Source organism: Equus asinus, chromosome 6 (assembly GCF_041296235.1).
Source record: "Equus asinus isolate D_3611 breed Donkey chromosome 6, EquAss-T2T_v2, whole genome shotgun sequence".
Classification (NCBI taxonomy): domain Eukaryota; kingdom Metazoa; phylum Chordata; class Mammalia; order Perissodactyla; family Equidae; genus Equus; species Equus asinus.
Genome location: NC_091795.1, coordinates 79,146,677 through 79,163,962, shown reverse-complemented (window position 1 = coordinate 79,163,962; position 17,286 = coordinate 79,146,677). Strand labels below are relative to the sequence as shown.

General features: G+C 44.4%; 1 protein-coding gene across 2 annotated transcripts in view; it reads left to right on the top strand.

Annotated features, from left to right (window-relative positions):
* The first annotated feature begins 5,198 nt into the window (after positions 1-5,198).
* PLB1 (phospholipase B1) overlaps positions 5,199-17,286 on the top strand; it is a 136,114-nt gene continuing 124,026 nt past the window's right edge. Inside the window, exons 1-2 of one of the 2 annotated variants that reach the window (XM_014850409.3) lie at positions 5,199-5,299; positions 10,322-10,531. In XM_014850409.3, the coding sequence (XP_014705895.3) occupies positions 10,477-10,531 (55 nt within the window). In that variant the 5' untranslated portion in view covers positions 5,199-5,299; positions 10,322-10,476. Of the gene's footprint in view, positions 5,300-7,188; positions 7,338-10,321; positions 10,532-17,286 lie in introns of those variants that run through there. The other variant, XM_070512367.1, reaches the window with a different exon arrangement.

Genomic DNA, 17,286 nt, shown 5'->3' with positions numbered 1-17,286 from the left:
AGTCTCCTGAGGACCTGGATGTGGGGCTGATTGCAGCACGACTGATTTCCCAGACTCTTCCTCAAACAGCAGATGTGGTCCAGCACCTGAGTTAGGTACAGCACGTTTGGCACCTACTAAATTGTTCTTGGCCTTTGGGAGCCCAAACACCAAGACAAAAGGAACAGTCACCTATATCCTACTTCATGAGCATCATAAAAGGCAAGAATGTGTTAAAAAGTTGGGGCAGGAGAGTAAGACAAGTATAGGGAGAATCTAGAGCAGGAGAGGCACAAACAGAGGCTGGGAGGAGAAGAGGCGTGGATGGAAGCCATGGAGAAGACACTAACCTGATATTTACAGGTCCGGCCTGTTGGGCCCTCCAAAGAGTCTCATTCATTTCATTGAGTCTTTCCAAATCCTGGAGGAGGATATTATTCCCATTTTAGGGATGAAATAGGAAAACTGAAGCTCCCAAAAGCAAATGGCTCATAGTGTAGTAGCAGAATTTGGGTGTCAATCTAAGTTAATCAGTATCTCTCCTAGAAGGTTCCAATTGTTCCCTTTCCACTTTAAAAATAATTTCTAGTTATAGAGGTAACACTGGAATACATTCTCCATGCTAAAAAGATAAATAAAACTTTGTCTTCTCACTCCCTTGATTCCAATCAATTTTTAAAGGGAAGATCCCAGAAGTCACCCTTAGTAAATTCTGACCTGTTTTGGGGGCTCTCTTGAAGCCTGCTGGTTGAGCATGCACACTGAGATCCCTTAAGTCTGACCCCAGATTAGTCTAGTGAGCTTTTTTCATTGATAATTTAGCAGAGATCTGGCAAGCCCTGGCAGATTTTGAATTCTGCAATAAAGAGGTGTCTGTCTTGTCAGGGTTTGCAGAAATTTCAGACAATAGCTCTTAGTTCTGCTGGGACCAAGGTTTAAACTCTATGGTAGAAGGTACGTGTGATTCTCAAACAGGATGTATTTTTAAAGGAAACTGATGTTTTGGAGTGTAAGGGGGCTTATTAAGAAAAGGCAAGTGCTTCAGGCAAGGAGAAGAAAGACAGACGGGGAGAGGCATCAGGGTCCGATCCGGGGGGAAGTGGAAGAGAGGGGATGATGAAGAGTGGGGGTGCCAGAGGGTGGGGGATTAATGAGGGAGGCTGTTTTATCCCAGATAATTTTATACTTTGCCATCAAGTTCCTTGTTTAGCTTTGACAAAAAAATTTTTTAAAGAACTGGGATTCTGTTTAGAATCATCAGGGTACCAATCAAAAAATGCTGCTCCTTGGGCCTGAGGAATTTTATTCCAGCTTTGTTCTAAGGCACCCCTCCAATGAGCAGTTCCAGTTAAATTAAGTGTCCCCAAAAGCATCCACTGAAGGCCCAAATCATCCCTGGCGAAGTTCTGCCGTGTAGAGAAGTACAGGGGTATAGCAGTTTTGGGGGCACCTGTCAGAAGCCATTTTTCCAAGAGGGGGTCACAGGTTAGATTGAGAAGACTCCTGGTTACTGTCAGCCAAGAGCTACAGTCATCTAACCGTGTGTCTGGGCCCTGATCTAGCGGTCAGTCACCTCTAAACACAGACCCAACAACCTGAACCCCGACAGGTGGAATACATGAGAGAGAGAATGTGCTCTCTCTGAATCAAAGCCAAGCTCTCAGGACAAACAGCTAGGAGGACAATTTCCTTTGGTTCTATTGGTGACCCATAGCAGAGTTTGTCCTCAGAGGGTGCTGGTCTGGAGAGAACCACCAACTCTCGGTCTGTGAGGCCGCCTCAAACAGCCAGCTGATAGGAAAGATACTGGCTCCACTCTAGGATCCTCCTCTTCACGACAAAATAACACTAAAGGACACAGCACAGAACAAAGGGACAGAGGGAAGCACATCACCAAGGACGCGGCCCCAAAGGGGAACATTAACCAAACACAAATACCAGGATTTGACAAGTGAATAAACAGCCGAGGAATTCTACGCAAAGACAGCAGAGTTGAGGTCCAGTGGAGACTTGTCCATGTGGATGGTGTTCCATGGGCCGTGAGGCTCAAGCAGCCCGGGGGGCAGTGTACCTGGGCAAGGGCCAAGGTCCACAGTGGCAAGCAGGTCAGGCTGGATCTGAGTCACAGCACCAAGATGACAGTCAAAACTCAAACAAAACCCGAGACAAAATTAGCCTGGGCTGTTTATTTATAAACTTGCAGCCGCAAGGGAACCATCTGCAGTCACTTTCATTCCAGCAGGGGCTCAAAGGCGTCTGAGAGGAGAGTGAGGTTTACAGAGAGAAAAGGAGGCAAGATGAGACAGTCTCTGATTGGCAAGCATCCTATTAGGGGGGATTGTTGGAAATGGGGAGACTCTGATTGACCTTCAAGTACACTTGCAGTCCTTGGTTGGTTCACTACCCATAATTTACAAGACTGGGAAATTCTCAGGTTTTCCTGCTTTTTTAGGAGGACTATTTTCAGAGGTTTCTGAAGTCTAGGGGCCGTAGGAGGCTATCTGGGCCAGGCAGAGGCCAAGCGGGACACCCTTCTTTTGTGCAGCAGTGTGTTCTTTGTAGTCCCACGAGTGCCATTCTTGGGACACAGTTTTCTTCTGTGTGCAAAGCCACTATGTTCGGGCCTGTGCAGGGGGTTGCACAGATGAATGAAGCATTGGCCACACCCTCAACAGCGAAAGAGACAGCTCCAACTGGCCAATTTTGTGATACTCGATGCGATGAAGTAAGTGAAGTGATGGAACTGCAGAGAGGGCAGGAGTAGTCAGTCCTCTGAGAGGTGGGACTTGATTTGTTCTCCAGGGCCTCTGGAGGAGCGACTGGAGAGTCTGGGTATTTCCTTCCATGTCGCCATTGTTGAGCAGCTGCTGATGCCAGGCCCTGTGCTAAGTGCTGGAGACACATCTGCGAACCATTTGGTCCTTGCCTTCCTGGAGCTCTCATCAGACAGACAGGGCAGACTTTGAAGAAGCAGTTCCAAGTGTGCTGAGCAGTGGAGGAGAAGTACAGAAGGCCAGGGAGCATGAGACAGGGCCTTATCCTGACTGGGCCAGAGGAAGCATTTTAGGAAAAGATATTTAAAGGAGCCCAGAAGGAGAGTTAGTGAGGCCAAGGGGTGGGAAGGGGATTGGCGCAGCCTGAGAATTCCAGGCAGAGGGAACAGCACGTGCTAAGGCTCCCAGGTAGCAAAAAGGATGACATGTTCAAGGAAATGAAAAGAGCCCAATAAGCCTGGGGTCAGAGAAGAACGGGAGAGTGGGCTTGAGGCTGGAGGGGAGGAGGACATGCAAGGCCTTATAAACCATACTAAGATGGCTGGACTTTGTCCAAAGAGCAGTGGGAAGCTGTGAAAGCATTTTATACGAGGGTATGACATCACGCTTGCACCTGAAAGATCGTTCACGCTGCTGTGGGAAAAGAAATTAGATTGGAACAAGCAGTAGTAGACATGGGGCCAGCTATTGCAGCCATTCCGGGAGCACAGATGGCTGCCTGGGCCCTGGTTGGGGCAGTGAAGATGGAGAATGGTCAGCGGTTTCATGAGGTGATTTAGGGTTTCGTGAGGGTTTCATGAGGGTGATTAAGGATTGATAGGACTCAGCAACTGATGGTCTGTTGGGGCTGAGCAGAGGGATTCTTCAGGAATGGGTCCTGGGTCTGTCTATACCACTGTTTCCACTTCCCATGGGGATGCCAATGAGTGGGGGAAGAGCATATGTTCAGCTCTTAACTCCTTCAGTTTGAGCTGCCTGTGAAACATCAAAGTGGAAATGTTGAGTCAATGAATGAGTTTATGGGGTTTGAAGGTTAGAAGAGAGGGCTGGCTCGAATTGAAATGTAGGAATCATTGACGCATAGATTTTAAATGAAGCCATACGTAGAGGGGCTGCGAGATTACCTTGAGAGACAAGCCAGAGAGAGAGAGGAAGGTGCAGGCCAGAGTCCTGAGGAGGTACTGCAGCAGAGAAGGAGCTGGCAAAGGAGGCTGAGAAGGAAGAGCCGGAGACAAGAAAACAGGAAACGGAAGCATGGAGGCCAAGGGCAGAGTTTTCTGAGACTAGGGATGAGGTCAGCTGTCAAATGCTGCTGAGATGTCAAGTAAGATTGAACAATTGTTGACCTTAGAGCATTTCTGGAAGAGCATTGGGAGCAGAAGCCACATTGAAGGGTGGGGATGAGTAAGTGGAAGGTGTTTTAAAAGGTCACCCTGGGTGGGGGAAGGGGTTGAGGTGACCAGCCTGCGGGGACTGGTATAGGAATCTGGGAAGAAATATCAGAACTCGAGAGTTTGGAGTCTCACACTGGCTAAGAAAGCATGGATCTCAATGCCAACAGGGAGGAACAATTGGAAACTTGGCTCCAGGTGGCTCCCAGAAGCAAAGAAGAAAGTGTGTGGGAAGGAGAAGGGGCCATCGGAGTCCCGCAGCGACCACACTTAGCTTCCAGCCGTGCTCATGGGCCTGGGATTAAGACCCACATCCCTGCACGTTCCTGGCCACATAGGCCCCTGGGAGGCCTCCAAGGGTCAATTAAGGAACAAACCCAAATGAACAAAAGTAAGGAAGCATTGTGTGGGGGTTAAGAGAACTGGCCTTTGAAGCAGAAAAACCTGTATTAAAATTTTGGCATCACCACCTGCTCTCTGTGTCATCCAGAGCAAGTTTCTAAACATATCTGCGGGTTAGAAGACAAAGTCTGTTTTCAGAAACGTTATAGTATGAAAATGCGCGTGGATTAGAACGGAGAAAATATGAGATTGACAAGCCCTTTTCCTTAGATTTTCTCTTCTGGATGCTAACCCTCCAGGTATGAATAAGGCCCTTCCTGAATCTGTGAAGGAAGAAAAGAACAACAGGCTGGCCTGCCTCAGCCAGCAGTGCCACTCCCTCGGGATGGAGTGACTGGGAAACAGAACCTCAGGTGACAAGGTTCCTCAGCGCTGTGCCTGATCCAGTCTGGCTGTCCTGTTGGCTGGAGCTTAGCGCAGATCTGTCCGCCCGGCCCCACTGGCTAGGCAGGCCTATCTGCATCAGGGCCCTGGAACGGAGGCCAGCCTTCACCCTCTCCCTACCCACTCGCACAGCTCTCTCCCCAGGTAGTGCCATCAAAGGTCAACACTGGGCCTGGAGCTGGCACAGCAAACACATTTGTGCATCATCGTCATTACTAAGCCTATTAACGCCACGTGTCTGGTGGGTACTGACAGCCCAGCCATAGAGCAAGCTGATGACACCATGCCACAGCAATCCCCTGCCTCACAGCGGAAGGCCCAGAGGCCCCATTCCAGAGCGGCAGTGTGGATGGAGGACGTCCCCAGCTGGTAAGCTGTCCTGGCCAGTGGTAGAGAGATACTCTTTCTTTCCTGGATTCCTAGGCCAGGAGAAGCTTTCTGGGCAGGTGCTCTGCTCTGAATGCAGGCCAAGGAGGCATGTAGGGTCTGCGGGCGATGGCTGGGGCTGTGGGAACTGGGAGCCTCCCAGCGTGGTCTGAAGCACGTGAGATTCCCAGGAAAGGCTGGGAGACTTTGGTTATTCCCTTTGGATTTGAAGAATAGGTCACAGCTCTCACAGACGGGATGCAAAGGGACTTGAGTAAGGGAAAGATGAGCCACACAGTAGAAGTTTCTGCAGGATTCCCTTGATGGGCAGGGTACTCTCTCCCCAGTTCTCTCCCCAGAGCACTCCACTGGCCCTGCCACATGGGCTTTCAGCTCTTGAACGTCCAGAGAAGAATTTCTCCTGTGTGCCAGTGCTTGCTGGCCATGCCAGCATGTTTCCATGGGAACCCTCTTCCCAAAATGGACAGGTGTGCCCTGGCTTTATGTTGATATTGGTATGTGCCAGGACAGGGCCTGTGCCGGGTCTCTATGGCTTGAATTTGGCCACTCCTGGGCTGTGGTAGAGAAGGCACGTGCTCGGGGCTCTACCCTTAGTAGCTGAGCAACCTTGGGCAAGTTATTAATCCTCTCTGAGTTTTCAGTTTCTTATCTGTAAAACTGGATTAAAAATACCACTGCAGCAGGTGATCAAGGTGATTCAGCCTTACATGATGAGTGCAAAAGAGCGCTGATCATGAATCAGGGAATCCAAAACCTAGCTCGGGCTTTAGTTGCAGACTAGCCCTGCCTCTTGTTTTGCTTTAATTTCCTCTTGTACAGTGGGGGTGGGGAAGAACTGACTAGGTGGCTGTTAAGGTGCTCTCTGCCCGGTTCTGACCCAGTCGCTGTTGCTTTCCTGCCTCTGGGTGGGATTCTCCCCAGGAGGGGAGGGGAGGTCATAGCCTGGCATTCACCCAGCTGGGATGTCGCAGAGCATTCCTGTTTGGTTCTCTTGTCCTCCTGAGGTGGTGCCAAGGACAATGCCTCTGGTGCTCCCACCAGGAGAAACTACATTTCCTCTGCAGGTGAACGAGTGCCCCAGGCTGGGGCTGTGTTGTGGTTAGGCTGGGTGGTCCCCTCAGACTCAGCACCCAGAGGGGAACGGTCAAATTGCCAGACTTTCCTGCCAAACTGGATGCATGAGCCAGAGGCTGCCCTCCACCAACGCAGAATCCAGAACCTTCCCCGACTTTCCTCTGGAAGGGCATTTAAGGCCATATCACCAGGCCCATCTCTCAGTCACGCCGGGGAGAAACTAAAGGATATGGAGGCAGAAGACTTGGACCAGAAGCTCCTTTTACAACTCATTAGTGGAGGGACCTTAGTGGAGACCTTTCACCCCTGAGGAATATAGCTAGTATAAATGAGGGAACATCTATGAGTTTGATTAGCGAGATGCCTGGCACCTAGTCGGTGCTCAATGAATGCTATTGAAGTCTTCACTTGGATGTCAGAGCACTAAGGGCTACAGATGGGCCAAGACATTGATCCCCTGGCCCTTCAGGACTGCCAGGAGGTACCTGGGGCTATCCAAGACCCCCAGCTGATCACCTCAAACCACAAATTGCCTCATCTGGTCGCCCTGTGTGAATATCACCATCTTCCATGTGCTAGGAGGCATAGAGGTTGGGAAGCACTGGAGGGTCTGGGGAGCTCAGAGTCTGGAGATGGTGGGAAGGAGAGAAAAGAGAGGGACCAACAGGCAGAGTAGCTGTGTGACTTGAAGGATGTCAGGGCTCGTGCTGTGGGGGGGTCTCACGCTCCCTCTGTAAATGGCGGTGAGCAAGTCACAGTGCCCTTCTCTGCAGTAATGGCTGATGCAGGAGGGCGAGTATCCTGTGGGCTTGAAGCAGGCAGCTCATCTCACTCCTTCCCCAACTGCCATGGGCCTGTTCTTCACGCTGCACATCAGAGAATGGACTTCACGCTGTCAATCTCACAGATCAGGAAACCAAGACACGACGAAGGGAAATGACCGCAGGTGACGAGGGGAATCATGGTCGATCTGGAACTTTAGCTTACGCATCCTGGTGCTCAATGACTGGGCCTCTCCAGGCGCTAGAATCCAACCCTTTCCTCATCTACTCCCTGACCTCTGAGAGATAAGTCCCAGTGTCCTATTCAGTGTTTTCCCATGGGTTTTCTTTCTGGAGAGGCTGCCACATCAGTCTGACTTTGTCAACTGTCAATAGCCTGTTCTGGCATCAGACCTTGTCCTGGGGACCTTCCGCTTGTCAGTGACAGCAGAGATGGAGCCCTCTTTGTCCCTCAGCACTGGCAGCACATCAGAATCCATCAGTGAACTTTAAAAAGGACTGATGCCCAAGTCCCACCCTAGACGAGTTAAATCAGAATCATTAAGAGAGGGGCCGGCCCGGTGGCACAACGGTTAACTGTGCATGTTCCACTTCTCGGCGGCCCGGGGTTTGCCAGTTCGGATCCTGGGTGCGGACATGGCTCCACTTGGCACACCATGCTGTGGCAGGTATCCCACATATAAAGTAGAGGAAGATGGGCATGCATGTTAGCTCAGGGCCAGGCTTCCTCAAAAAAAAGAGAAAAGAATCGCTAAGGGTAAAGCCTAGGCACAGATATTTTTCTCAAGAGCTCCCCAGGTGGTTCCAATGTGCAGCCAGGATTGAAAGTCACTACGTGGGAGAATAACAGTGTGACCTTGGGAAAGAGCCATGAGCTGAAAACCTCACTGTGGCTTCTCTATTGTTTCTTCCCAACATGCTTCATGACATTGGGGCAACATACCTCTCTCTTTTTCCTCAGTTTTCTGTCCTAAAATATGATTTGTATTCCTTTAATATTTTCTGTTCTGTTCTGTTGAGCTGATCTTTTTACAGTAGTCTTGGTCTCTTTCCTTTTATTCTTTCATTTATTTATTTATTCATCCAACTTTTAATGAATGCCTGCTATGACAGGAATGTGCTATCTGCTGGGAGATAGCAAAGAACAGGAAGGCCAGGTCTCATGAGTGTGTGTTCTGCTGGGATTGACCCTATTGTTCTTTCTCTTTTTATTAATAAGTCTATAGTATTTGAAAATTATATTTTTTCTGGATACAAATTGCTGGTCCCTTTTTCATTTTGTCTCTCAGTTTTTCACTCCTTAACTAAATTCTTCTTGTCTTTAATGTTTTGATCATAAGCAGAGCATCTGCCCATGGGAAATCAGATTAACTCAGTTACTTGCACTGGACAATGTTTTGCACGTGTGTGTGTACACAGGTCTTTTGTTTTGAATACGTGAGAACACTGGCGTCTGGATAACATTTGGGTTTAGAGATTCCTACTCCATGCCTCCTTTTCCTTCTGTGACTGGGAAGGGTCTTGGAGAATACAGGCTTGGTTAAACCAGTTATCTCTTTGCCCCTGGAGAACACTCAACCAATGAATGAAGATTTGATAAGGGCCCAGTATGTGCAGGACACTGAGGTGGGCGCTCCAGTAGGGAAGGGTTTTGGGGGTGCCAAGAAGGCAGAAGAGAAAAGCCTAGCCTCTCCTTCAGGAAGCCCATGAGGAGCACAGGACTATTTCCATGTGGCAGTGAGCCATACAAGCCCATTGTGGTGAGGGCCAGGAGATATTTCAGAAAAGCTGAAACTTGGGGCAGACAATTCTCAGCTCATTACTGGTATGACTGCAAATTATTCTGAGATAGACAGTACTCTGGTTCCACTCCTCTCACAGTTCTGGCAGGGGCCCTTCCTCTGCCAGTTGGGTGTCTTCAGTAAAATAGGCCCCAATGGGTACTTGTCCTAGATGACAGGCTACCGACGACACATACTTCTATCATATTAGCAGAACGCACCCAAGAGCCAAGGACTAGGTTTTCCCTGTTGAAAGAGGAGGACAATTTGACTCACTCTCTGTTCAGAACCATTAGAAAGTTTAACTTATAGTTATTTTTCTTCACAAAGCCCAAAATCAATCACAGGCATTGCCTTTAGCTCCTAGCACCAGGGAATTTGGTCTAGCTGCATCTGTAACCAGAGGGAAAAACAAACCTCTGTTATCTTTTCCCAAAGTCTATAGATTTCTTTGTGGACCTGATTTACTACTCTCTGGGGTAGTGGTTTTCAATTTTTTTTAACTGTGACCCATATTAAGAAATACATATCACATCACCACATGTAGCTGAAACAAGTTTCCCAAACATTACTTACACTCACGCTATGCAATATCCTGAGATATTCTATATTCTATTTAATGTTTTTAAATGGGCTGATCATCCACCAAATTAAATTCATGGTGTAATGATGGGTCGTAACCCCAACTGGGAAAATACTCTTCCAAGGCCAGTGCTGCTTTAATCCTCATAGGCCCTGTGGCTGAGGCTTAGTCTAGCACCCCCTTGTGGATTCTTGGACAATAGCAAGAACTCAGCTTTTGCAGTCACCAAAATGCCTCCTGAGTAAGGCATGGACTGCATCCCTATAACATTTGAGTTCATGAGCCTGTACCTTTCCCAAAAGGCACCTCTACTGATTGTTGCTAAAATTAAAATGGAGCATCTTCCCTCCTCTAGGACATTTCCTCTTAGGACATTTTAGAAGCAAAAATCAGAGAACAAAATTTAAGAACAAACGATGGAGCTCATCTCTCACTTTTGATGGTTACCTTTTCCGTTATTTTCACAGCTGCTAATAGGTTACATAGATAATAGGTGCCAATAGTGCTAACACATGTAAAGAGCACACCACAGAGCCTGGTATGAGTGGCCCCGCCTGGTTCCCACAGCTGTGGCCCTTCCGAACTTCCAATCCCACGTTCCTCCCAGCAGACCAGTCCTTGGACACAGGCAATCTGTTGGGCACCTGCCCTCCTGGAAGGCCATATGAAGGGGGCTGTGTGGTCCTGGTCTTTTGGTGCCTTTGTCTAGAACACACGCTACCCATCTTTGACCCATCTATCTCGATAACTCTTCTGCCTAAATGTTAATATTTATCGTTTACAGCCAGCCACTTCCCCGTTTCAAAGGTGAACACAGTAAAATTTATGACAAGTGCACAATCAGACAATAGAGGAGCATAAAAGCAGGAGGGAGAGTGACAGCCCATCCATCTGCAGAAACAGTTCATGTAAGACCCGAGACACCTGGAGGATTCTGGCATGGGGCTACGACCACACATTTTCCTCCTGGGGCTGCTCCTGCTTCTGGGCCAAGGTAAGTCTGCCATTTGCTCAGAGGACAACCGATGGGTCAGCCCTGCTGGTGTCCCACATTGCTTAGGCACGGAGCTCGGGAGAGGAACGTGTCCTTTCCATGAGCACAGTTGCACAGTTCAGACCCAAACAGGCTGGAATGCTGAGGTTTAAGTGCCCAAGGCTGTGGGGCGAGAGGCAGCTCTCAAGAAGGGCAACAGCTCCACAGTGGGGGAAACAGCGTGAGTGCCGGGAGTCACTAAGACCTGGATTCTAGTTCTTTGTGCTGTGTGGCCTTGGGCATGGTCTACCTCCCTGAACGTTGTTTTTTCTCATCCTTGAAATGGATATACTAATGATAAGCACATTTTGATCATTACTATTTATGGGCTTTGTTTTGTTTTTGCTAAAAGAACAGAGGAAGGCAGAATTCAGGATGATAAATTCTAAAGGATTGCCCACAGTCGTTAGTGCTGTTGACTCTGATTGAAATGAGGGAGCTCCCAGCCAGGGTTTTGGATTCTCCTGGTGCTAATGATTAGAAGATTGTGTCTGGGCCACAATCTCTCTCTGCCTCTCTTCTCTCGACCCCTGGCTCTTCCTTCTTCCTTTTGCTTAGAAAGGCAGAATCTTTTAAAGAGAAAAGGGCCTTAAAGATAATCTTTCACCCTCTCCAAATGAGAGGCCTGGGCCCATAGTGGGAAGCATTTCCCCTAGAGGCCCCAGAGGGAAAGAAGTAGGTGTGGGGCAGAGGCCTGGGCCTGGCTGGGGTCCAAGCCCTGCTGCTTACCTTGGACAAGTCAGTGGCCCTCTCTGAGCCTGAGGGGGAGGGTGCAAGGTGGGAGTGGTGCCAGATGGGGAGTTGCCAGTAGGGGAGAATGATAATGCTGCTATGCTGACTGCACAGGGTGAGTGCATTTTCCTAATTACTAATGAGGGGCTTTTTTTCTTTACATTTAGTGACCATTTGAATTCCTCTTCTGTGAAGTGCCTGTTCAAGTGTGTCTCCCATTTTTGTAGGGGTTTGTTCTTTTTCCCATTGATTTTTAGGAGTTTTTCATACATGCTGTGCATTTGCTCTTTTTTGGTAAAATGTACAGCAAATATCTTCTACTCTGAAGCTTGTCTTTCCATTCTCTTTATGGAGACTTTAGATGAGCACAGTTCTTAATTTGGGGGAAATAAATGAAGACCACCCAGATGAGAACAAATGGAGGCTATTTATTCAGAGGTTGCTATACCAAGGGAGTCAGCCACGGTCACCTGCATTTGACAGAGACTCCAAGGCAGGCAGGGGAGTGGGAAAGCCAGATAGTGAAAAAGCGGGGGCTCAGGTGTGCTCTGGTTGGAGGCTGTTGCCGTGGAGAAGCTGGAGGCTGGCTAACTAGAAGCGAGGCATCTTAAGTGATTCACTTGGGGAACATATTTGGCTTTCTCTGGTTGGTCTTGAGTTGGAAGCTGCTGTCATGGACCAGGTCCTGACTGTGCCGGGCTGATTGCTGCATGGGTGGTGGGGGAGCTTCCTGGACGGGCAGCTGCAGAGGTGTGGGTCAGAGCTCTACTGTCATCTATGGTCTGGCCACTGTCTGTATATTCGGTCTCTCCATTTCTAAACTTTTTAATATTGTCCTTTATGGCTTGTGCTCTTTGTGTTGTTCTTAAGAACTCCTCTCCTGCATTGAGGTCATGAAGATATTATCCTGTATTTCCTTCTAAAAGCTTTATAAATTTGCTTTTCTCATTCGGGTCTTTGAACCTTGTTTTAATAGATCTGGGGTTGATTTTGATGATTAGTATAAGCGAGGAACCCAATTTTATATATATTTTGTCTAGTAGATACGTAGTTTTCTCAGCATGATTTATTGAAAAGTCAGTTGTTTCCTCACAGCTCTGCGGAGGCACCTCTGCTCACATCTAAGGATTCCTGTGTTCTTGCATCTGTTTCAAAATTCTCCTTTTTTAGTCCATTTGTCTATCCCTGTGCCAATGGCACATTGTCTTAATTCTATAGCTTTATAGTAAGTTTTATTATTTGGGAAAAGCAAGTCTTTCTATTTTTTCTTCTTCTTTGGAAGTGACTTGGCTTTGAACTTCCATATAAATGTTATTATCAGTTTGTCCATTTCTACCCAAAAAAAACCCATTAGAATTTTGATAGAAATTGCTTTGAATTCTCTGAATCAGGTTGGTGGAAATAGACATCTTTACAACATTGAGTATTCCAAACCATAAGCGTGTGCTTAGATCTTCTTTAATGCCTCCCGAAGTTTTATAGTTTTCTCTGTTGAGGTCTTGCACGTATTTTGTTAAATTTATTTTTGTGTATGATACAATGATTTTTAAAATTTTATTTTGAAAATGTTTGTTATTGGTATATAGAAATAAAATTGATTTTATATATTGATTTTGAACCCAATTAACTCAAATTTTAATAAGTTATTTGTGTATTCTTTTGAATTTTCTATATATACAATCCTGCCAATAATGACAGTTTTGTTGCTCTCTTCAATCTCTATACCATTTCTTTCTTTTGCCTTATTGTACTGGCCGCTGCCTCCACTACAATTTTTCATAGAAGTGATGGTTGGAGGCATTCTTATCTTATTCCCAAGGTCAAAAGGAAAGTGTTTAACGTTTCATCAATAAGTCTGGTGTTGGCTACAAACTTTTCTGTAGATACTCTTTATGAGACTAAGAAAGTTCTATTTTATTCCTAATTTGCTAAGAGTTTTTTTTCAGTCATGAGTGGATGATGAATTTTATCTAATGCTTTTTCTGTACTTACTGAGATGATCGTATGATTTATTACTTTAATCTGCTATTGTGATAAATTAAATTAACTGGCTTTTTATTATGTTGTTCATTTTTTCAGTCATAGCTTGTTAGATTTACCAAAGACATTGCATTTACTTGTCCTGCCTCTTCAATCTTTTTTAATCTAGAACAGTTCTTTAGGCTTTTTCTTTCTTTTGTGTCACTGAAAAATTTAGCTTGGCTTTTGTTGTAGGCACTTCAATTTGGATTTGGCCAAATTGTGTCTTTACTGCTAGAATCAGATTAAACTCTTTGGGCAGAAATACAACAGAGATCCTGTTGTGTCCTTGATGTGTCACATTAGGGGATACACGTGATGTTGGTGAATACCCTATTGGTGATGTCAGATTTGATGATTTGGTTAAGGTGGTGCCTGCTGGATTTCACCCTTGTAACGGTATCTTCCCCCACGTGATTTATAAGTTATCTGTAGGGAAAGACTGTGATATCATGTGACAATTCTTATACCCAATGGTTTGAGCATCCACTGACGATTCTTGCCTGAATTGATTATTACCATGGTGAGTGTAAAATGGTGATTTTAAAATGTCTAGCATTCCTTGTAATGTTATTAGTTGACAACCCTCCATAAAAAGAAGATTCTCTTCTCTTCCCTACTCTTTTTACGTTTTATCTTTTTAATATAAAATGCACTTGGATTCTTTTATTAGTCAGTGTGTTATAATCTAGTCCTGTCATTATTCATTTTCATGCTCAAGTTATTACAGATTTGGCCAGTGAAAAAACCCTTCCAGCTGACTCCTGTGTCCCCACTGATTTTTAAGCACTTTTTAACTTTACAGAACAAGCTATTCTGGGCTAATCTTGTATTTTCCCTGTCTCAGTCATGCAATTAGCTTTTTCTTCAAGGTTCCAATTGGTAGGGGATTTTGTTTAGAAACCAAGATCTGGGTGCTAGAGTGTTCATTGCTGCTGGAGTGTCATTTTGTCTAAGCCCTCTCAGTGGACAGAGTTAAGAAACAATTTTCTTTTTTAAAAAATGGATTTATGTAAATATCTTTAATTTTTCTTAGAATTAGGTTTTTATCTCCTTCCCCCATTCCAGATTTGTATTGTCCTTCTCCCACAATACACATTAGGGTCACAAAAACATCAATAAATTTACTCATTTGCTGAATCCTAGGATACATTCAACATAATATTGGAATTACCACACCACCACCATCGCCGTCAACAAATGAAGCTCACAATTTCTATGCTGTTCTTTAGTCCTTAGAATATATCCACTCAGGGTGTATAATCAAAATGCTGTGTTTAAAATCACTTGGACTGGGTCTTTTTCTTTTGTTCTCTCTGTGTGGTTATTTGACATATAGCTGAGTTTGTCTCTTTTGGTATTCAGTTATAGAGTTTCTCCCATTCTTGTTAATTTTACTTTATTTTCTGAATATATAAAACACTAACATGGTTCAAGAGTCAAAACTACGTGAAAAGATACAGTCACAGAAGTTCTTATTCTTAGCCCTGTTGGTAACTAATGTCACTATTTTCATATCCTTTCTCTGTTTCTTTCTGAAAATATATATTCTTATGTTTTATTCCTTTTTGCACAAAATATAATCTACTATACACTTTTTTTTGCATTTTGATTTTTTTCACTTAACAATATATCCTGAAATTACACTATATCCATTCATAGATGATGGCCTTTGGGAATCATACATACTTACACATATATATGTGTGTTCGTGTGTTTCACATTAAAGAAGTATCCACAAATTTCTATTTTCTGGAATGTTTTTATTTTTATCAGGAATGAATGCTAAAGTTTGTTGAGGTCTTTTCAGCATCCTTGGAAATAATTATATTATTTTTCCCCTTAGATTTATTATTATGTTGAATTATATGAATAGATTTGCTAATGTTGAACCATCCATGCATTCCTGGAATAAAATCAAGTTGGTCATGGTGCATTTTGTTTTTATATACTGCTATATTTAGTTTGCTAATATTTCTTTAGGATTTTTTTTTATTATGTGCTCATGAATGAGATTAAGCTTTAATTTTCTTTTCTTCCACTGCCCTTGTTGGATTTTGATACCAATGTTATACATTCTCATAAAATGAATTTGGGAGTTTTCCTATTTTGCTGTTTTCTAGAATAGGTTTTTAATAAGGATAGAATTATGTTTTTTCCTTTAATTGGTAGTAGAACTCACTAATAAGGCCATCTGGGCCTGGGATATTATTTTTTGGTAGATTTTTGCCTACTGAAAATTTTTTAATGGTATAGAATTATTTGCATTTTTAATTTCTTCTTAAGTAAACTTTAGAAAGTTTTATTTTTCTAGGAATGTGTCCATTTCAAGTAAATTTAAGTTTTTTGCATAAATTTATATATGATTTTCTGTTATTATCTTTTTGATGTCTGTTGCTTCAGTAGTCATGCCTCCTTTTTGTTTCCATTACTGGTTATTTGTGACTTCTCTGTTTTCCTTTGATTCATATTGTCAGAGTTTGCCTACCTTATTAGTCTTTTCAAAGAACTAATTTTCAACTTTCCTGATCTTCTGTGTTATAGTTATCTATTGCTGCATAGCAAATTACTCTAAATCTTATTGACAACAGCAATTATTTTATTTACTAACAATTCAGTGGATCTGCAATTTGGGAAGAGCTCAGAAGGGACATCTTGTTCCTGTTCCACATAGTGTTGTCGAGGATTGACTAGGAGGATCTAAAGTGACATGTCTGGGGATTTGGTACAAGGGTGTCTTGGTGCTCCTCCAATGGCCTCCTTCTCTATATGGACAGCCTGAGCTTCTTTACCTGGTGACTCAGGGCCCCAAAAGAGCAAAAATAGAAGCAATAATGCCATTTAATGCTTAGGTCCAAGAGTCATTCTGCTGCTTCCATTGGTCAATGAAAGTTTCGGGGATAGCCTAGATTCAAATGAAAGGAAATAGACTTCACCTCTGGAGGGGAGGAGTGGTAAAAGTCATGTTTCAAAAGGGCAACCAGGATGGGAGGAAATGCCATGGCCATCTTTGGAAAAGTGCACCACAGTCTACATTGTAGGTTTGTTTCCCATGTCATTAATTCCTGTGAATTAATCTTGCTTGGCATTTATAGCAATCTTGAATCCTAATATCTTTCATCAGCTTTAAAAAAATTCTCAGCCAATATCTCTTGAAAAATTGCTTCTCCATCATTTCTTTTTCTTCTGGAGTGCCAATTAAATGTTTGTTTGGTTTTCTCACTTTATATACCATGCCTGTTAGCTTCTCTTCCAATTTAACCATCTTTTTGTCTTTCTATGCTGCATTCTAATAATTTATTATGAGACATGTCCTCATTTATCCTTTCATTTGTGTCTCATTTGCTATCAAACCTGATCATTGAAGATTTTGAAAACTGGTTTTACTTTTCAGATTTAATTTATATTTAGTTCTTTACCAAATTTGCAATGTTACTTTTTTTTTTTTTTTAAAGATTTTATTTTTTCCTTTTTCCCCCCAAAGCCCCCCGGTACATAGCTGTGCATTCTTCGTTGTGGGTCCCTCCAGTTGCGGCATGTGGGACGCTGCCTCAGCGTGGTTCGACGAGCAGTGCCATGTCCGCGCCCAGGACTCGAACCAACGAAACACTGGGCCGCCCGCAGCGGAGCGCGCGAACCCAACCACTCGGCCACGGGGCCAGCCCCGCAATGTTACTTTTTAAAATAATTTTGTGTTCCTATAAATATCCTCACATTTATCTTTTATTTTTTAATTAATTTTTTATTGAGGTAACATTGGTTTAAAACATTGTGTAAATTTCACGTGTACACCATTATATTTTGACTTCTGTGTAGACTACATTGTGTTCACCACCAAAAGTCTTGTTGTCATCCATCACTGTAAATATGTGCCCCTTTTACCCCTTTCGCCCTTCCCCTCTCCTCTTCCCCTCTGGTAACTGCAAATCTATTCTCTGTGTCTATGTATTTGTTTGTTGTTGTTG